The sequence below is a fragment of the Hirundo rustica genome, chromosome 7, assembly GCF_015227805.2.
Source record: "Hirundo rustica isolate bHirRus1 chromosome 7, bHirRus1.pri.v3, whole genome shotgun sequence".
NCBI lineage: Eukaryota > Metazoa > Chordata > Aves > Passeriformes > Hirundinidae > Hirundo > Hirundo rustica.
Genome location: NC_053456.1, coordinates 5725255 through 5747398, shown reverse-complemented (window position 1 = coordinate 5747398; position 22144 = coordinate 5725255). Strand labels below are relative to the sequence as shown.

The following is a 22144-nucleotide window of genomic DNA, read 5'->3' as shown; positions in this document are numbered from 1 at the left end:
AAGGTGGAGGCTCTCTTTTTGAAAGGAGTCATGGGGAAAAGGCAACAGGTAGGAAAAAAGTTAGTTCTTCCAGCTGGACACAAGGAAATTTTTTCACAGTGAGAACAATCCACTGGAATAATCTCCCCAGGGAGGTGGTGGTTTCCCCAGTGTTGGACACTTATGATGCTGGTCTGCCTTGTCTAGGCTCTGCTTTTGCCATGAGAAGTTGGACCAGATGATCCCTGGGGTCCCATCCAGCCTCATATTCTGTGATTCCATGATTCTCTGAAATGTGTGTCTGGACACACACTGGTGTGCAGCTGCACTGTGGGAGAGGCTTTGGTACAAACTGAATGGAGCTTGATCTTATGCCTCCATTGCTTGCTGAAAGCCAAGATTTCCGAAGTTGGCTTTGTGAAATAAACACAAGTGTTGCCAGTAGAGCAAATGAGGTCACTATCAAGCTGTCAGTAGATATGCAGGCATTTGCCTTTCAAGTGTTGCTGCTTTTCCCACTTTTCTTTCTATTGCATGTCTCACATGATCAGAAGCTGTTACAGGACTTGCCAAACCACAGAGATGACCCAAGTCTAGCCCAGCAGGGTTCCATGTATCCCCTGTTGCAAATAACTTTGTCATTGCTTCTCTGTCCTGCCTCAGACATATTTTGCTTTGCGTTATACTTTGTCAAGCCTTTGTAAAACACAGTGAGCCTCTTCCTTTAGTGTTTTCCTTTGTCTTTTCTTTGCCTTTATCCTTCACAGTGTCACTGCCAGTATTCCTTGTTACCATATTTCTCCTCTTTTTTTTGTTTCCCCTGAAACGCACTAGTGCACAGTAAATATTTGCCCTTCTTTGCCAGTTGTTCTCTCTCTGTTTTCTTTCTTTTCACTTCTCTGTCAATCAGCTCCTGTTTATTTCTAGTGCTGTCCATGCATACATGCATATATTTGTCCATGTACCAGGTACTACACACTGACCAGCAGCAAGGTCAGCAGTGCATTGCTAAGTAAGGGGTCTTAGTAATAAAAACAGGCAGGAGCAGCTGTCCCAGAGGCAAACCAAAGATGTGGAAGCCTCCGAGACAGGAGACTCCAATTTACATTTCCAAGTGTTCCATCTATTTTACCTACCCCAGAGATACAGTTGAGAAATGGCAGAATTCATTGATGGGTAGATGCAGGCAAGGGAGTGTTTGCTTTATTTAAATAATTGCTTGTTTTGTTTTCCTGCTCCATCCTGATGCCATTGGTGCCATCATGACCTAGGAAAGAATTGTATTCTCCTGCTGAATTCCAGCTCCTGTCTTGCTTAAAATTTAGCAGCTAGAGCTGATGCAGTAAATAAAATATTGTCATCTTTGGGGAATCAACATTTATGGGATGATACGTGAACTGGCTGAACTCCAGTGTGCCTCTGATCTATAATGTAGAACTATGGTTTTTTGAGATCCTCTCAAAACGTACGTGAAGTCCAAGCAAGAATCCCTTCAACTTCAATGTGCAATTTCTGTTTAAAGTCTGTAGTGTGGCTTAATAAATGTGGTGCTCACTGCACAATTAATACGTGGTTTAGAGGTCTACTGCAGAGTTCCTCATTCAGAGATCCTAAGACCAGAGGTACATGATGATGATGATGATGATGATGGTCTGCTTTAACCTCTTGTACAGGATAAGCTCCTTGTCTGCAGTCAAGTCCCTGCCTAGCTGGGGAGGTTTGTGGAAAGGCACACTCTTTGGCTGCAGGAGGAATAACCCTGGATAAACTGATCCCATCAGTTAATTTCCTTCATACTTAAAAAGTTCCCTCTGTTTATAATTTTAGGATTAATTTGTCTAACTACAGCTCTCAGCCTTGGGAGCATGCATCTTTACTTGCTAGCTTAAAAAAAGGTCTTCTAAGAGAAATTCTCTCTGTATATTCTCAAAAATAATTGAATCTCCTTTTTACCGTCTCTCATCTGAACCAAAGTAGGTTCCTTCATTTTGCTACTTTTAGGCAAGTGTTCCAGACTTTGAATTATTTTCCTGGGTTTCCTTTAACTGCTCTGTCATTATCAATGCTACTTTTATAATGAGGAGCCAGGACTGTAGGCAGTGTTACAACAAAAGTGTTGTTAATATTTAATATAATGGCAGTTCCTCCCCCTATTCTCTATGAGGTATAAGACAGCCCCTGGTTTCCAAACCAGAGTCTGGCAATCTGTGATTTATTCAAGGCAGCAGTGAATAAGCCAGCCTAAAGCTCAGTGATGCTGCAGATAGATGGTTTCAAGCTGCTGGAAGATCTCTTTAAAGCTCTCTCAGGTGTCTTTTTGCTACTCTGCATCTGGTGTGATGCAGCAGAGTTATTTCTTTTTATGACTAAGCATTGCTATTTTATCTGACAGTGATACCATGCTTTGTTGAGAGACCTGCCATCATATAGATGGTAAGTAATTATATTGGTGTTTTAAATGTTTGCCTGTAAAGCAACAGAGGAAATGCCACCACTCACTTTGGCAATTTGATTCTGGGCTTTATAGTGTTACTGTCATCAGTTGTTCCCCAGTTGGTTCAAATCCTTCAGATTTCTTGTGAAGTTGGGTACCTAAACCTGGATGTGCTTCCTGAGCTGAATCTGTGCCACAGCTGAAGTGGTATCTCAGTGTTTTAGAAACTCTGCATTTGTCTCATCATTTTACTTATACTATTGAATCACATTCTCTTTGTGGTTCTCCCAGTTTCTGGTACCACTGAGGGGCTGTTTGTTTCTCATCCTGTGTTCTCTCGGTTGTCTGGTCAGTCTCCAGCCACTGTAGTTCTCTTTCAACCTATTTTTTCATTCCATGACACCAATTCATAAAGTACATCTTGAATTCTTTTCCTGTCCTCCAGTTGCCTGGCTGTCCCTCTCACCTTGTCAGCATCCACAGTCAGTAAGAATAATTTTCAGTCCATCAGCCCTACACTAATGGAAACAAGGAATATGACTGGATACAGAACATAAAGCTCTGCAAAGCCAAGTGTGTGGTTTCTTGCCAGTTTTACACTTTACTATTCTGAATGTGATTTTTCCAGCATTGTACTGCAGAGTATTAGATTAATCCAAACCATATTTCCTTAGCCTGAAGGTTTGTGAAAGGCTTACTAAGGTTGACACAATACCTGCCATTTCATCCCTATCCACAGCATCTCTTATCCTGTTACTGAAGAACATTAGAATGATTTCACACAGTTTGTTCTTGACAAACCCATGCTGCCTGCTACTCATCTCCTGGTTATTTTCCGCTGCTTATAGATGATGTCTGTAGAAAAATATTTTCCCAAGAATAAAAGTTTGTGTGACTGCTGTGCATTTCACTGTTTCCCTCATTTCTTCTTCCAGATGCTGGGCATCTTGTCCCTCTCATTCCTAAATAACCCCATTGACACAGAAGTTATTTCAAGGGTCTCTTCAAGTTTGCCCTCCTTGTTGGCCAAACTTCCTGAGTCAGTGCCTATCATAAAAAGTTTATCTCACCTTTCTTTGTCTTCACCCTGTTGGTGATCTTCCATTTTCTGCCATTCCCTCTATTGTAAATTGACTTTTTTATAGTGTTGGGCTTTCTCTGTGTGCCTCCTGTGATAGGTAATGGTGTTTCCCCTTATTTCTTTGACTCTTCAGTTCCTTTCAGGTCTGCTATCTAACAACAGTTTCTTGTCTCTGCCTTGTTAATTTTCCTTACTTTCTCATCTGCAGTGGGCTGAGTGAATACTTTCTTTTAGACCGTTTGAATGATCTTTAAATTACTGTGTCCTCTAATTTATATCACATGCTATTTTCTATGTTGCATTATTTAATTCTCTAAAAGGTTTCAGGCAGAGTGGTTCATGTGTACGACACACTGCAAAGCACAGCTGGGTTGTGTAGCCTCCATATGCATTTGCTTTCTATCCCCCCCTTTTACTTACTGTTTTGGCAAACAGCCTTTTTCACTCCATTATTTCCAGAGTCACGGGTGCGTGAAGGTGGTGCTCCAGGGAATGGCAGAGGTGTGAGATGTGCTGAATCACTCACGCCCTGACATACCCATCCTGAATGGCAGCACAGAGCAGGACTTGGTGCCTGGTGGTGCTTATTATTGGGTACAGAGCCCTCTGGTACTGAATCAGGAGTTCAGTGTTCTGGTAGGGCTCCTGTAGTCAGACACTCATAAACTCCTTAAAAACAAGAAAATATAGCTATGTGCTAGATGCTGGTGTTTGCAGAGCATGGGCACATGTGCATTATGAATTACTCTGTTGTTCCCTCACAGAATCATAGAATGGTTTAGGTAATAAGGGTTATAATTAAATATTATATAGTCCAACTCCCCCCCACTGCACACACCTAGGGTTGTGTTCCTTGTCAATTTTATTCAAAAACCCATTTATTTACTTTTTATATAGCTGCTCATTAATCAGCAATATATAGGCAGTATTGATGTCCATTTAAAATAAATACATACTGCAGCAAAAATTCACCATGATCAATACTTTTCTTTCCCTAAATTTTAGTGAAGCACCTGTAAATGTTCAGATGTTTCTTGCTTGCTACAGCACGTCCCAGAGGAATTCAGCAGAAGTCTTTGCATTGATTCATGTGGGTTTGTGCAGGTCCGTGTAAAGCGTTTAACCTCAAACTACAGGTCAGTGATAGAAATGTAGGAATCTGAAAATACATATTCCCTGCCCTGAAAGAAAGGAATGGGAACAGAGAAGAAAGATATCCAGAACTACAGGGACATCAGCTACCCCACAAGCTAGTGGCTGGCCAGCAGTCCCCACTTCTCTTTTGGCTTGGGGACGGTGCGTGTGCACTCTGATGTTTGAAGTGGGTTGGGTAGAATTTAACTCCTGGCTCGAGGGAGCCTTTAGTTTATTAAATATGGATGTTCTTTCAGGTGGAAGCATGGTTTCTCTCTGCAACACGTCACTTCCCTTGAACATATGCATTCGGGGAAGAAAACACAGCTCTTCTGTACCTAAATCTTTTCTGTCTGGATCCACCTGCAAGAAATAGCAATAAAAACTGTCAGGTTGTAACAACTGCAGGATTTTTAAGTGTGCAGTAGTGTGGCTTTAGCTGCCTTCCCATCTGTGGATTTGTGTGCCTGGTCCCGAGGCTGGGCTCTGTGCAGCACTGCTGGGGGATCTGCCTTTGCTTCACGTAATTACAGGGAGAAAATCACTCGAGTTATTGCTAAATAAATACCTAAACACAGTACTAACGTCTGCTTGTCCTGGCAGCAGGACAGCTCCCACAAACAGGCCATGCAATAGGCTGTCACATCCCCTGCCTTCTGCATCATCTCACTCTTCCCGGAAACTTCTTCCAGCTACAGTGACTAATCAGGGTAGGGGTGATGTCTCTGAGCCCTGAAGCTATGGGATCTATCACTCATCCATCAGCGCCTGTCCCGCTCTCCCTGGGAGCATCCGTTTCTGCCTGGATGCTGCTGAGGAGGAATGAGACCTGCTGCTGAGCGGGCTGGGGGAGAGCCAGTCTCATCCTAAGGAAACAATCAGGTTATGGGCTGGTTTGCATTTCTGTTCCTGCTTTTGCAGGGACATAAACTGGACTGTTTCTTGCTGTGACTGCGGGAAGCCTCAGGAGCAGTTTGCAGTTCTCTCTGCTTCCAGCCTTTGCTGTAGCCTCATAGAGGAGTGTTTCAAAAAACATAACTTTCAACTGCCTGACACTTCCTAGGCTCTTCTATCTCCTGTCTATAATGCTATCAATCAAATTGTTCTTGTCAGTTAACTGGTTTTAAATCTCGTGTGGAAAAATTGTCAGTTCAAGATCATGCTACAGTAAGGACAGACGTGACTGCTCGTCGCGTTAATTCATTCTTGCTTAAGACACGAAAATAAACTGCTAGAATATCAATTTGAAGCTCTTAGACCTTGAAATGATTTAAAATCTCCTAAAAGAAAGGCTAGGGCTGAGCTTTGTCTCCGAGGCATCATTTTTAACTTAGCAGGAAGCTCTGATGGTCTTTTCTTTAAATTGCCTATTGTCCAGATGCCTACAAAGAGAGTGCTTCTGCGGGACTGTTTGTGTTCAGTGACGGCGTTTATTTCATTTCGTGTGACAGATGACTTGGCTTCTGGATCGAGTAATTACTTGCTCCTATCCCTCTGGGACAGGTTTCTGACCTGCTGGAGCGCTGATTTGGTCTGGGAGCGCTGGCTGGCTGGGCAGGGAAGCGCAGTGGCGGCGGTGACAGGCTCCAGTGTCCCCAGGCTGGGCTGGCTCCTGCCACACCTCAGTGGGGACTTCACTGGGTGTTCCGGGCAGAGGAGAGGAGAGGGACTTGGCAGCTGCAGGCTTCATTAATGACAGAGCCTCTCAATTAATAGTTAAATATCTGAGAGCCTTTCTGATCTGTTAATAGTCCATAATCGTGGGGTGTCTCACCACATTTCAGATTCATAGATTTTCGTAGATTTTCAAAAGATTTATTATCCTAAACTTTGATTGTGACACACAGTGATGAGCTCCAGAGGATTGCTGGATGGAGCTGAATGAACTCTGCTTTATTCTTCAGCATAGTAGTGCTTTCCATTCACTCACAAAGAAATGCTTGATTTCTGCTTGAGGTAATTTTTTTTTTTTTTAAGATGGGGAAATCAAAGGATTGAATGCAACATTACATTGTGGCAATTCTATTTTAAGCAGATTTTCTGCCTTTTTTTCATTTTTTTCTTTTTTTTTTGCAATATTATCGTGCAGCAGCCAAACTAATGAATATATAATTTTCTTTCTTTTCTGCTTGTCATGCCCTGCTAACATGGACATCTACAAAGGCTCAGGTTGGTGTTGCAATCTGTCTTCATCTTGTCGTTCTCATCTAGTAAAAAAGGGCTTTGATGTTTTCTTCATCAATCAGCTTTTTTTTTTTCTCTTCCTCTCTTTAAAACTGGATCCAACATTATTATAACATAACAGAATCATGCAGAGAGGTGCCACATTTGTTTGTTACCCCTGAAACTTCAGCTGCAGCAAAATGCGCTCTTTCAGAAACAAGGGATATTGATTTATTTGTGTCTACTTAAATTTTCTATGCTTGCCTGGCTTTGTGACAGGGAGGCAGCAGCACCTACAACATCTGAAATCTGCAAAAATGCATTGAAACTCTCACTAATGAGTTTCTGCCTTGTTTTAAACCCCTGTATTTGACAACATAGTAAGATGGCATTTGTTAGTATCTTATCTGGATTCAATACTTTCTTGATAGGAATGAAACGTAATTAAAATGTAAAATAAGAAGCAGAGGCACAGGAACTGGCCTTTTGTGATTGTATTCTCATAAACTCCCATTTCCCACTTTAACACCTCTGTTTTTTTGAATAAATATGAGACTAAATTGTCTTGCCTGAGTATTCCAGGTAGAAGTAACTTCCCAGTATGTTATATTTTGTGCTATGTCCTGCTCCTCAGAGGTGTACTGACAGTAAAGCCATGGGTAAAACCAGAAAGGCAGGTTTGAGGCCAGGAGCTGCATATTTTTTCCTTATTTACTCATGTTGAATGATGCCAACTTGGTATTTTAATCTCTGAGAAAGGGCACTCATGCTTTGCCGTGTTACAACTTCGTGTTTCTAGTGCCTGCAACAATCTCACAGAAAATAAAACCACTTACCACTCGTAAATATGAATTAATAAACCTTGCTGAGCAACATGGTAGTTCTATCAGAGTGAGATGTAATGGCTGGGGTTTGACAGAGCTCGCCTCAATTAACTTTCTAAACAAGGCATTTTCCACTCATTGCACTTAAGAATTTGAAATAAATCAGTGTCTGACTTTGAATATTTAATTATCCATTAGAAGAAAGTAAGGGATTTACTGGGAGCCTTTTGTAAAGTCCAGCAAAAAAAGAGATGAAGTAAAAGCATCTAAAGGCTGTGGTGAGGGAAAATGGAGCATCCAGATGTCTTTATAGCAAGAATACCCTGCTGCTTTCCCAATTCCTTCTCTTTTCCTCATTTTGCAGCCAGAATTTTACAGTGCTGATTTTTTTGATGGCTTCAGCCTTTATCAGAACTTTCCAGGATCTGATTTTAAGCTGAGATATCATCCAGTTAGTGCAAGAAACTGGGCATTTCCAGATTGAGTCCCCCACTCCCCAAGGGCTTCCTTGCCACCCTTTAGTAAATCACTCTTCATCCTCAGTTGTCTCATGTGTAAATTAGGATTGAAGTTGAGCAGTTTTGAGGATTGGGTTATAAATAGATAATCAAGAGCAGGGAGAACTTCAGAGGCTTGATAAGTGTTTTCACTCTTTTCAGAGAAAATAATTTATCAGCAGTTTTTGAAGTAGTGGAGTAAGGGTGAGGGGTCTGTTTGTGTAGGGGCTTCCATACAGCCCACGGGGCAGATCCTGGGAAATGGAGTGACTCTCTGTCTGTGCTGTTGAAATTACTGCCCTGGCTTTGAATTTAGAATAAAATGCATCCCATCCTTTTGCCGGATACAAAGTTTTAGACAGTTTCAGGTTTTTTTGGTCCAACGCCAGTGAAGGCTTTTCAGAACCTTAGCAAAGCTCTAATTGATTCTCTTTTCTCCTCACCACAGAGGAGGTAAGAAACACAAACTCCTTTGATTTTGGTGTAAATGAAAACTAAAACTGCTGAATTTGTTTCGCAAGTATTTGTGTAGGGATCTGCTAGAGGCATACAAAATTCAGGAATTCCAGTAATTTAGAAGTCTTTCCACAGATCTATTCAAACTTTTGTGCACTAAGTCATTTTGAGTATTTTTTTTAAAAAGTTTGGGTGGCTATTTGCTGCAGCATCTGAATACCTAAAGACAAGTATTCATCAGTGAAGCTGCTGCTTTGCAAAATCTAATTTGCTTGAAAATTAACTGTTCAACCAGGTTTAATACTGGTGAGCCGTTAGCATATTTCTGGCAATCGTGATCAATATATAAACTAGTATGAAATAAAATCCATTTTATTTTAAAGAGAACTATTTAATGTTGAAATTTTAATGAGATAATTTCTGTGATGTAGTGTTTGTTAATGTGGAAGTACTTGTCCTTCAGATATACAGTTAATTCAGGAAAGCTTTTAAGTGCGTGCTTAGATCTGCCAAATCAAACACGCAGTTAAGTAATTAACAAAGCAAGTACTCCATTTTTAATTCACTTTTAAAGAACTGAATAAAAGAAACTAATTGTTAGAAATTATCTGGTTAGGATTAAACAGAATGTGGAAGCAGTATCGGAACATTATAAAAGTTATTCAGTTTATATATGGACATCTTTCAGCCAAAGAAGAGATTTGGATGAACGAGATGGAGTCAACATAGAAGTCAAATTTGTAGATTATTACAATGAATGGACATTTTTTCAGATGTATTTCCCACCAGAGTGTGGGTCCATTTGTGTCAGGCTGGTTGCAGGAGTGCTGGCTGTGGTCCACATGTCACCAGCTGGTGGCCATAAGCTCTCAGAGGAGGAGAGCATCCAACTGCTGCCTCCTCTTGCAGCCTGGATATGCAGAGATCATACAAGTGGTTATGCAAAAAGGGTTAAAAGTGAGCAAATTGCTGTTGTGTCAGTAGGATTTAACCCTTACCAGCAAATGTCTTTGCAAACCAGAGCAAGTGAGCTGTCTTCCCCATATGAAATCTTCTCTACCTTTACTGTTGCACATGGTGGTGGTCTCCATAGGTTGAAAATGGGTTGTTATTTCTTAGGTTCTGACTGTTTCTATGTATTAGGTCTAATGTAACTTTGATGTAAGGACAGCCACGTGAAATGAACTTACGTTAGCAATGAATTTGACCCTTTTGTATTAGAAATTAATAGCACAAAGGTAGTCCTCAGGGTCTCAGGCAACTGCTACAGTGATCAGTTTGGTTGTTCTAATATAATAAGCAGATATTGACTTAGTTGGAGTGAACACCAAGATTTACTGTCATGAAAGCTAAAATATCGACTGAGGGAGAACCAGAGTCAATATTTACCTTGAGGGACAATAAATCTTGATGTTCACTGAAATATGAAGTCACTATGATTTTCAGAAGTGTTGAACCTCATTCTAGTTTATTCTGCAGGTGCTCATCAGACAGGCTACCTGAAGTAGGTAGGTATGAATTTCTTTTCATGAATCACATCAGTTGAACAAGTTTCTTTCTCTAAGTCCTTTGCAAGCCTACACTTAAATAAGTAAGTTAGAGAACATTGTAAATCACACCAAAGCTCCTTGGTGGTTAGATATTTGGATTTTTAATTAAAATGCAAGTATCAGCTATTAAAAGAGAAAATAAATAGATTAATATTTGTATATCTTGTTGAAGTAACTGTCCACATCAATAATGCTTTAGCAAGGGTTTAGGATTTTCATTTGAGTGAATGGGAACTGGGTTCTTTTATTAGGGTAAGCTTTAGCAGTCTGTCTCTTAAAAAGTCTGTCTCTTGACCTTCTTCCGTTTAATTTATTGAGAACTGTGCCCGTCAGCTTGATGTTGGGATTCAGGTGTTAAAGCAGTGTTCCAGGTTAATTCTGTCTACAAAGAGTGATACAGTGATCCTGTGAAAGGCAGCAGCAAAACTCCCCTTGGCTTCAGACAGGCATTGTTTCAGCCCTTGGTTCATTGAGCCCAAAACCCAGCATGCAAATATGAATAAAAATTGAGGAAAGCAGTTAATTTGCTAAAATGCAAGAAGACTGTGTTTATTTCTTGAGGCAGCAAGGGATGAAGCCAGGCTGGTCATGCTGGGTGCTGATCTCTGCAGCTCCTTGCAGGTCAAGTGTGTGCCGCTTCCAGCATCTTTCTCCCTCCATGCAGAACAATGGATTCTTGTGCCTATTGCATGGAATTGATTTCATTTTTATCCTTCAGGAACGGACTGTGGCAGTACAGCTCCATACATGGGTGGGGGGCTCAGTGTGAAGGGGTTTGGAAGTGCGCTGTCATAGCAGGTTTACATAAGCTTGGAGAAGGGTGAGCATTAAGCAGATTATTTTCAAAGGAACTGTTGTCTTTGTTCTTGGGAAGAGAAGTGTCAGAGCCTCACAAGGGACTTCTGTATCTGCAGCACAGGTGGCAAACTTGATGGGGGCCAGGAGACCTAGACCTTGTGTAATTTGAAGGTTGGATGCATTCTATTACAGCCAGGGATCCATGGGAGCACATCCCAAACCCTTCCAGGACTGGGTCCTTTGGGTTCCTGGGTTGGTGAGGAATGAGGGAGTGAGGACACCACATCCCATCCCAGCCCCTGTTCAGGGTCAGGACAGGGGTGTTCCCATGGACCCAGGAGGTGAGAAGTGAACCTGGGGTCCTCTGTTTTGTGGGACTCACAGAACAGCAATGCTTAGTCAAAACCCTTTGAAAATGAAAAATCAGGAGCACATCTGTTTAAACCTCCTTAAGTAGCACAGCTCCTATCAAAAACAGAAATCAAAGGCTTTAAGGTTTGTTGTAGGTTTTTTTTCCAACTTGAAAAAGAAAAAAGAGAGGAATTGGAGGTGATTGAAAACAAATTATGGCAAGCCAGGAGAGAAAACGGGAGGAAAACATTCTCCTGTGGAGGAAAGGACCACGTGCCCCATCACTGTGTTTTTTAAATGCAAAGATGGAATTACAAATTGCATTCACAGCTTCCTGAACTAATTCCCACAGAGTTCCACCCGTGGAAATCTTGCGTCTCCTTAAGACTTCTACGTTAAAGCTTAATGACATCCACAGGTGCCTGTTTTAACTTGTCCTGAAGAAATCTGTCCCTCCCGGTGACGCAGGTGGTTATTTACATCTCCCCAGTGTCCCAGAGGTGCTGCCAGAGGTGGCATTGCTCGGCATTGACGCAGGGCAGAGGGGAGAGCTTGTTCACAGGAACGATGTGCTGTGGTGGCAGCGCAATCACTTAGGAAAGCAGCTTATTTGTGACAGTTATAATTCAGGTTTTTGGTGGTGAGTGTAAGCTGGGGATCCTGACCCAAGAGGAGGTACTGCACAGGTCAGCAGATCACCAGGCTCCTGAGGTAACACAGGGACAGGCAGCCAGTGCTGTGTGTCCTCCCTCCTCCAGCACAAAGTGGGATGTCTGTCTGTCTGTCAGGAGAGAGCTGATGGCACTTCACACGTAATCGAACTGGTTTGACACAATCAGACATCAGGCTAGAAGTGCTCTATTAATGCTTTTGTTATTGTGATCCTCCCTGCTCTTAGAAGAGCACATTTGAAGTGTCACTTCACGTTATGTGTGTTTGAGTCAGTGCCTATGAGATTTCTGTTTTGGCTCACAGGATTTTTCAGATAGATTTTAGTTCACGTGGCATCCTGTGCCTGCCCAACTCTGTCCGGTTTTCGTACACAGTTACTGCAGCAGGTACCAGCCACAGGAGGGTTTGATCACTAAAACACATTGATGGTAAATGCCTGATGTTAAGCCTTTGCTGCTATCCACAGGTGGGCTTTGCTGGTCAGGAGAGGTCTGAGGTTTAACAGATGTTAGGGCAGAGCAGTCAGAGGTCACTGAGACAAGGAGATAGGATTCCCAAGCTCTCAGCCTCACCTTGGCCTCAGGCAGCAGGGCGAGTGCTGAGAGGCTGGCAGTGCTGTGAAACCTGCAGGATTCACAGTGTGTACTCTAACCCTGAGGAAGGGTTATTTAATAGAGCAAGGAAATGAATCTTAAATCCCCAAAGCTGCTGTTTGTGCTGGACTGCCCCGGCTGCCCCCTGTGCCTGTGGAGGGTGGGAAGGAGGGAGGCAGCACCTCCTGCCTGCTCCCAACCTCAGCTTCCTCTCCAGAAGTCTAAACAGCAGGAACAGGCCACCCAGCACTTAATAAAACTTCCTTATTAAGTTTTACCATCCTTGACACTGCCCTGTGAGGTCCCTTCTCCCTGGGCTGGCCCCTGGCAGCCAGTTTTGTTCAAGTTTGTCTCTTTGCTCATTCCCTCTGTGGTGAGGAAAGAACTGATCATGCCTCAAGCACCTGTTTCCCTCACTGATCGTCTCCTGTGGATGGCAGGGTGTTTTGTCAGACAGCATAGGCAGGCTGTAGTTTTTCCTTCCCCCTGTGGAGCAGAGAAACTAATAAATACTCCCTGACTCTACATCCGTCTCCGCGATGGATGTCTGTGGGGAACACAAAGGCTGGAGAGGGATTGCTGTCATCCCCGGTGCATGCAGGGATGTGGCTGCAGGAGTCGGTGGAGGTGACGGCTGGTGGGGCAGGGTGGTGGCTGTGTCCCAGCACCCATGGGCTCCCTGCTGGCTGGTGCTGAGCTTGGTGAGTGCAGCTTTTCCATGCTCCCATGTATGCCAGTTAATGATAACGAGGCTGCTCAGCTAATTAGCAGTGCTTGTGGTGCTGCTTGCTCGGTGTGAGAAGCTCAGCTCTGTGTGCACGATGCACAATGCGCAGACACCTGTGCATTCTGGAGTTTGGCCAAATGCCAGTGCCTTGGTGCACAGTCCACAGAGAGCCAGAGAGTGCTGAGATCATCTCGTTTGCAACTCCCCCAGCATGGGCAGGGGCACCTTCCACTAGTTCAGGTTGCTCAAAGCCACATCCAGGTCTGTAATTTGTGCTTAATAATATGCAGGGAAAATGGTGCTAATGGTATGACTGCCTTTGCCCCCTTTGTTCCCTTCCCTTTCCCCACCTCTGTGTGAAATGTGATGCTCTTATTAGTTCATATTGTCCTTGCCCTCACCAGTTCAGGCTTTGATTTCCCTCCTTCCTGTCTTTTCACCTTTACATATTTTCCACTTTTCATCATCTGTTATTCTTCCTTCTCTGCTAAACCTATGCACAGTGTAAAGGCAGACCCACAGTTAAAATTATTTTCTGACATTTTCTGTTTCAGAGGAGTTTTCCTTTGCAAGTTTTCTTCCCTTCCATTTGAAATGAAGGTGATTTTCTAGTGGGACACCAGTTTTGTTTTCAAATTAATTTTTCTTGTCTTCCCAGCTCCAAAATGTTACAATGAGGATTTCTTTATTCTTGTGGCCACGTCTGGTCATAATCTGCTATTTTAAAATGAAGCTGTAAATTATTAAACATGTGGCTGAATCTTTTTGGGGGGTAGTTGGGAAGAAGGCTATTGATTTACAGTTATTCTAATGGTGAGAATGAAATGGCTCCACAGCAGCAAGGCTGAGGAGGTTTTGGTGTGTGGAAGAAGAAATTTTAGGTGTGTTGTATTTTTCCAGGGCGCCACATTATGCTTCATGCAAAGCAACAGGGAATACTGTATCTTCAAATCAGCTTCTGCAGACAGACCAGATTCAAAATAAATAACTTTTATTCATCACTGTAATAGAACTGTTGATGCATTCATTTATTTAAAGCTAAAAATCTGCTGAAGTGCTATATCTCAGTGTGCTGCTTTTAACAACCTGAATATCTGGCACCTTTTATCAAGCTTTTGGCTTTATTTTTCTCCCTACGTAGATACCATAGTTTGGGTGAACACACTGTCGTGTTTGATTAGGAGATATGTTAGAGATAAGTCACTTGCAGGCAAAAAAGCATTTACCATTTTTGTGTATAAAAATGAAATTTGTAGGACGCATGAAATTTCATTCTTTTATGGTAAATGGCTTCTAAGAATGTGTTAGAAGCAAAGGTAAATGAGTGCTGATTTTAAGTTTGTTTCTTCTGAAACACAAAAGGATGTGGTGCATACGATGTTGGTGAATGACGTGTGATAGATTATACTGAGAGCATGCAGAGCAAATGAAATTGTAATGGAGTTCCTCTTCTGGCTGCAGGAAATAGCTGTTATTTATCCTGCTTCCGAAGATGCTGCATGCATACTGCCGTTCATTATATACTTAAAAATCCTTTGGCAAGTCAATAATGAGTAAATGAACTTAAAGCCATTACAGCAGCCTTGGCACGAAGCGTGCAAGCCAGGATATTTCTCAGTGTGCCTTTTTGTGGGCTTGGCTGAGGGTTTCTGCAGACACGCTAACCTGGACAGTTCAACTGAGGAGTTTGGTTCTTTCTCCTGTCAGGTGCACGAGGCAGTCCCATGCTACAGCGAGTGCAATCAGTATTCCTGGGAAGTAGGACCATGGTCTCCATGTGAAATCAACAGCGAACAAAATTCCCTCCACTGTGGAGAAGGAATACAAACGAGGGAAGTCAGGTGCGTGAAGACAAAAGCTCAGGTATTCCAGATCAAAAAGAGCTGATGTGTTCTTGCATAAAGCTGCAACGTCTGGCCATCTGATAGCGAGCGTGTTGCTGAGTCCAGTGTATTTCAAATGAAAAGAAACGTGTTTATGTGCCATGGTTTACAGGAAAAGCATTTCGGAGAGGCAGCCTTGGTTTTTCAGGAACACGGCATGATATTTAAATTAGTATTCTTCAGCCTAAATGCCATGTATACATAAAGCTCCCTGAGGTGCAAAGCCTCCATATTTTGATTTGCTAACATTTTCCCCAAATAATAGCACTGCACACACCAGAGTGGCATTCATTATTACTGAATATTCATTCCCCAGGCATGGGGAAATGCTGAGTTATTTCCAAATGTTCAGATGTCACTGGCAGGAGCACTAAGATTTGTTCTCGCCGGTTGTCACTTTCTGTTTGCTCCTTTGTCAGCTGATCAAAGTTAAAATCCCTCTGTATGAAGTAACAAAAGCACGTTGTGCGCGTAGCTGATTTCCATTTCCATTAACATATTTATTCTGCTTTTTGACCAGACATGCTGCTTGTAGCTGTTGTCCTCTCTGTGTCCTGTACGGGGTTGAGAAAACTTGTTGATACCCATCGTGTCTGTGACAGTCTAATTAAAATGTGTGTTTCCTGTGTAGGTGTGTGAGCTCCGCTGAGGACCGTGGCATGGAGGCTGTGCCCAGCTCTCTGTGCAATCAGGCTGAAGTCCCAGAGACGGTGCAGAAGTGTAGCTTGTACTGTCCCAGTGAGTGTGCAGTGTCTGACTGGGGACAGTGGAGCCCGTGTCCACAGGTAGGCTCTCCTGTCCCTGCCCCTGTCCCTGTCCGGGTTCCTCACACAGCCGTCTTCGCTTGTCCTTCAACTATTTCATGGCCTGGTTATTTTCTAGGAAAGTAAATTATTTTCTGAGGGATGTCAGGCTTAATGGATCCTGCCAGCATGGTTGAATCTGGAGATATTTATGTCTCTACAGTGACAGAGCTATAGGAAGTTGGTTAGTGAAACACGTAGTTATTACTGTGACAGTTGATTCAATGCATCCTTCCCCTTGATTTGCTATGGGAGAGAGCCCACACAGGCAGAGCGGGTGAAGGGACACTATTCCAGCTGCACTAAGGGCTGAATGCCTTAGGAAATGTTTGCAGGGGAGACCTCTATCTGTGGTGCATGCCTGCTGTAACAACCTGCTGGTAAAACCTGAGGGTGACACTCCTCTGGACAGGTCTTAGTTGTGAGGGAATGATAGCTCTCCCCTCCCAGCTCACACTACTTCTGTCCAGTGTCTCCTCCTCCTCAAACCCTTGGGGGAAGATTTGAGGCAACAGCAGCAGAAGGGTATGACAGCAAGGTGCCTGAACAATTTGTCGTGTCATGGAATACTCAAAACTTTGTGAATTATGCTGGGATTCAAGCCACTAAGGAGTGCTCTGTGTTTTCCTAAGTGTGCAAGATGGAAAGAAGTTGCAAATTCTGTATTATGAAAAGCCTCTGGCCTCAAACCACGTGATTTCAGGTCTATTGTTTCTCCCTGATCAGTGTTGAAATAGGTGCCAGGTTTAATCTCGGAGGGGTTTTTTAATAGACTTGCTTGATGTATTTAAGTGACAAACATATATTCATTGCCCCCGTGTTAACAGGGCCATTACCGAAAGTTGAGTGGTTATTGGACAGGTATTTATACTAGTGCTGACACAGGTAATTTCCTTCCATAATATTTTGTGTAGCGTATCAATATACTCGGTAAGAACATGTCAAATAAAATCTTGTGTTTCATTTCCTGCCTTCACCTCCTCCCGAGCAGCATGGCTTTGATGAAGTATAACACTCTTGCAACCCATACAAATGCTTGGATACCTTGCAGAGTCCCACTGTGGTTGGGCTGTTTCTTTGCCATTGACTCTTTTAGCCATGGATTTTCTTCATTTTCGCACTCAGTGAACTGATGCAGAGATCCTTGAGGCCATTGGGGGTTTCTCAGGTGCCTTGGTGGCAGTCAGTTGGGTTTGAAGGACTGCTTGAAGCTTGAAGCACTCTCATATACTTAAGAAGCACAGACTTTTTGCCTGAAGGCTCCTTTTCTTTTGGCGAAAGCGAAGCCTCCGTGGCCCACAGGAACAGGAAAGGGAAGCCCAGAGCTTGTGGGCTGCACTCCATCAGGCAGCACATCCCTTGGCAGGCGCAGGGCCACATGCCACAGTCCCTGTGCCTCCTTGTACATCCCTTTGCCACGGTGGATGTTAATTCATAAATGTGAGGGCATCTGCATGCCAGTGCAATTAACTGAACAATATGTTTTCACAAGCTGTTCTGCAGTGCTTTGTTGTGAAACTGAGATGACTGTATGCCGACAGAGCATGTGTTTCAATAGTTCTGTCCAGATACGAGGCAGTAAACAGCTTGAAGTTTTATGGGCAGATAAAACCCTCCCTTTGATGAGTTTACGGCAGTGCTGTCTCCCTTTTACAGCTGCTCTGGCTGTCTGTGTGGGGTTTGGAGAGAGAGCCACGCTGCACAGCCCCTCTCAGGCTGCACGTGCTTCACATCTCCAAGGCAAATGCTGGGCTTGCTGTTAGTGCAGGATGACTGTGCTGTGTCACTTTGGTGTGTGGGGGGCAGGGATTGAGGGAATCGTGGTGGCTGGAGTGAGGCACTGCCAGCCAGGGTGATTAATGAACCTTCCATCTCCTGAGCCGCTAGGAGAGGTGGTCAGCTACGAGTCAATGGACTGAAAAATTTCCAAAAATTTGAAAGAGCACATTGCATTGCAATGAAAAAGCAAAACTGTGCATCCTGACTGCTTTATTTCAAGTACATTTACATTTCATGACACAATAGATGGCACTTTTTTAGTCATAGCACTCTCATGAGGCAGCTGCCAAAGACCATTCCAGGAGGTCTTCCTGTAGCTCTGGTCATGTTTGGCTTGCTGGAGATAAAGAGGATTTATGAAACTTGACAAATTCTAGTTTGTAAGAAATGAACAATCACCGTTTCAGCCTCATCTTTGCCTGAGGAGCTTTTTGATTTGAGATATTTACCTAAGGTTTTGGTTAGGTGAGAATTCTTTCTCAGTTGCTTTGGTGTTCTGCTCATGTTTTACAGTGTTGATAATAAATTCATCCTGGTAGAGGAATAACTAACTCTTATCAGCTGCATATAAAAAGGCCTTTTAGATTATCCGTTGTACCTTTTGTCAATACGTCATTGTACTCTGGATACTTTCTAGGGTATTACTTGGTTTTATCTTGTAGCAATATTCTTCCCATGTGAATTTTCCACTTTCAGGATGGTAAATGATCTTGAATCGTGTTGAAATCAATGAGTCATAAAGGTGGTGACTGCTTTGTCAATGGAAAGTATTTTCTTCAATACTTTTTTCTGCTAAAACATTGTATTTGTTCTACCTTTTTTGGCTGCATTTCCCTTTTGCTTTTAAACACTTTTGTGGTCCTTTATAATTTCAGATGCTCCCACAATTCTTTTATGTGTGTTTTTCAACTGAATTACGTATTTTGCATCTTGATTATGGTACTATTTAATGCTGCTACACAAAGGTAAATTTTAATATTTCATCTAATGGTCAGAAATGAAGCTGTCAGGAATATAATGCCTCAAGGTTGCTTTGAGGTTTTGTCTCCGTACTGGATTCAAGAAATGCATAGTTACGGATTTAAATCTTCACTATTATTCTCGCTTTTTCTATTGAGCGAAGTAAATTCAAAATGGTTTTCCCTGTGGTTGAAGACTATTTTTGGCTTGTAATGTTTTGTTCTTTGTCACTAAGTAACATCCAAGTGACTTAAATATCAAGCTTTAAAGCCATTTGAAATAATAGTTTGAAGCTTGCTAGTTAAAAGCAAAAAAAAAAAACCAAAAAACCCAAACCAACAAAAACCCACAGGGAAATTAGGTTGACTAGCATTTTGCGTAAGAGATTTCGTATTTGTTCCAAGGACAATACCCTGTTCAGTCAGACATCATCACTTGATTGCTCAAAGACCCAGCTAAGCAATCTGGGAACTGAAATCCTGTCATCTCTGTTACATATTCAGTGATGGAATAACACACTCTTCCTGCGGCGTCTCGACTTTGTATTCATCTGACTTGGAAATGTAATTAATTGACTTCAATTGAATTCATCAAAGCATTCTTAAAAAGAGTTAATATGCGAGTGGTGCTACAAGTCCCTGAAATAATTACCTCAAATCTATTTCGTTAGCTCTCTGTCGGTGGATGGCTGCCGCAGCCCCCGTTGTGGATTGGAGTGGCCTCCTTGCTTGCCTCAGCTGTTGGCATTTCTAGCAGCTAATTCCAAGAGGTCTGAAATTAGTTAATTATAGGAGGTTGTGTGTGTAGTGAGTGAGAACAGCTGTCTCCATTTCACTGAGCATTTTCCTCATGGATCAATGGCGATGTGCCGCGCTCAGGACTTGTGACGATTGAGTTACTATTCCCTGGAATCGGCGGGGGGAGCGGGGATACCCACAGCTGACCAGATTAAAAGTGTCACCAAGTGCTACGGCGAGCTCTCAGGTCTGCAGTGACTCTCTCTGTCGATGCAACTTGGAGTTGTTACAGTTTGGAAATGCCAACTGGAAGAGAAATTGTGGACTCCTGTAGAGGCTGGGAGTCACTGTGTGGATTACGAAAGTCTCCAGCACAACTGAACACAGAATGGGCAAGGTTGGAAGGCACCACTGGAGGTCATCTAGACCTTTCTTTTCAAGCAGGATTCCCCAGAGCACGTTCCTCAGAAGTGTGTCCTCAGACAGCTTTTGGATATCTCCAGGGGAAACTTCCCAACCTCTCTGGGTTTGGCACGTAAGTTTGGCAGAGGACCTGCAGTGTGGAGGCTGTACTGAAGAGTGAGGCTTGCACAGAGTTGTCTTTCTAGCCCAAGAGATAATTTATTCAAATCAACCATGAGAATTATGCCAGTCAAAGCTTTTTGGAAGAACTTGCACTGCTCCTTATGCATAGCTGTGACTTGGATGTTTTTGTGTGGCTTTGTCAAAAAAAGTGGGTAACTGCTGTATTTTTCAGATTAGTTGTTTTATTTTTATTAATCTTTGTTAACAATCACTTTTTTAAAAGTAACGGTTCTGTGTGGAGGCAGGCAAGGTTTCAGAACGTGGATGCATCTGAAAAAGAAAATTTATGCAAATACATTTTCATTTCAAAAGACTGCTCGTGTTACTGTGAATGGCTTTTTAAATTGTTACAAAACAGCCACACTGGCATGAACAATGTAACAGTTCATTGCTCTGTTAAAAACAGTCAAATATGGTCGCTGCCTTTGCATTTACCTTATTTTGAGGTTGTATGTTTCCATATGAATAGCCAGTTAGGAATAATGCAGGCAGCTATTTATAGTGCAGGATGCATTATATAAGCTGCTTGATAAATTAGACAGCTTAAAGGGCCCTGTAATGGGTTACAGCCTCTGTGCTGTACAGTTATGATGCATATGAAAGCCTGGATCAATGGACATCTCTTAAATTCCACCCCAAAGAGGGTCTAATTGTGTATATTAATGTGTGACATGTTAACAGCTCTTACACTGCAACTTAGCTTCATAACCTTGCAACTTTATTTTATTTGATACCCTTTTCTTCCAGGACAAACTTTCAGTGCTTTGTCAGTTCTGTGATTGTCGGAGGCAAAGGCTGGGTATATCCTTTGTGTATGTTTTTGTCCCTCACTTTTTATGCTAGCTTTAAATAGTGACAAGTGGTCATGGTAAAGAGATAGCTTTGGCTAAAAGAAGTATTAAAAAATGCAGTAGTCAATAGTGCCAGGAATTCTCCCATAGAATCAAGATGATGGCTGTTATAATTTCTGCATGGTCCTTTGAGAAAAACTTTGATTTATTCCAGCCTTAACATTTTATGGACTTCTCATTGGTTCAGATTATTTTGTTTCTACAGTGGTTTATATAATCTGGGCTGTAGATCTTGGCTCTAGCTCAACTTTTTCATACTTTATGGAAAAGAATAATAGAAATGGTGAGATTTAATACTATAAAGTAGGCTGGTACAGTACAGTTATACCCATAAAGAAACCTACTGTCTGTGTGTGTCATCCTACTGCAGTATGCTATTGATGTGCCACCTAAGGTGGCACCCCATTGTTATTTTCATCCAGAAATTAATTCTGTTCCTATCACCAAATGATGCATATGCCAGAATTACACACCCCATTGCTTACAGTCATCAACAAGGAATCTTTCAACATCAACAAGCAACATAGTCTGGAAGACTTAACAGACAAACTGATTTGCACCTGATCTTGAAGGCAGACAGAATTCTCCAGGCCTCTGACCTTCTGCCTCTGTGCACCACAGCTGCCTCCATTTCTTAGGACTTGTTTCCTCTTCTATTATTTATGGCCAGTGAGCACCCATAATCATTGTCCTTCTTTGATCCATAAATTTCCAGTCTGGGTGGTGTCAGAAGTGGGTTTCAGTTTCCCAGAACAGGGAGCATTTGCTGTTACACCCGTTTCTATCCCACAGTTGCATTCCAAATTCTCCCAATTATGGAAACCAGTTAAGGGATTTATAACCACAGGCATTAAAAATAAGTATCATGAGCATAAAGAGATGATCTCAGAAATTAAGTCAAGCTCCCACTCCTGAACACACCTGTTGTAGGCACCGGTGTTTCCTTATGCTTCCACTGTGGGAATGTTGGCTGATGCTGAGCACAAACCAGTTGCAACAGCCTTACAGGAGGTAATGTCTGACTTAATGTAAAAAAATAATTTTAAAAGCTTCTTCTGTCATCAGTGAAAGCACTGGTTACTAACAGAGCAGTAGAAAGTAAAATAATGTCTTTGGAAGTGTAGCATCCACTCAGTGGGAAGAGAGGAGTTGTAAATGAAGATAATCAGTAAAGCATTGCTGAATCACAGTGGGCTTCAATTATTTTAAACCCCAGAAACTGTAGATTCATACATGCTTGTGATTAGAAACTTGGATCCCTAGGGCAGATCCAGCTTTGATCCATGT

At 42.4% G+C, this 22144-nt stretch overlaps 1 protein-coding gene across 1 annotated transcript in view; it reads left to right on the top strand.

The window, feature by feature from the left end:
- Positions 1-22144, top strand: part of THSD7B (thrombospondin type 1 domain containing 7B) — a 299161-nt gene that overhangs the window by 251101 nt on the left and 25916 nt on the right. Inside the window, exons 17-18 of the mRNA XM_058421403.1 lie at positions 14967-15100; positions 15774-15927. Of these exons, the coding sequence (XP_058277386.1) occupies positions 14967-15100; positions 15774-15927 (288 nt within the window). The remainder of the gene's footprint in view (positions 1-14966; positions 15101-15773; positions 15928-22144) is intronic.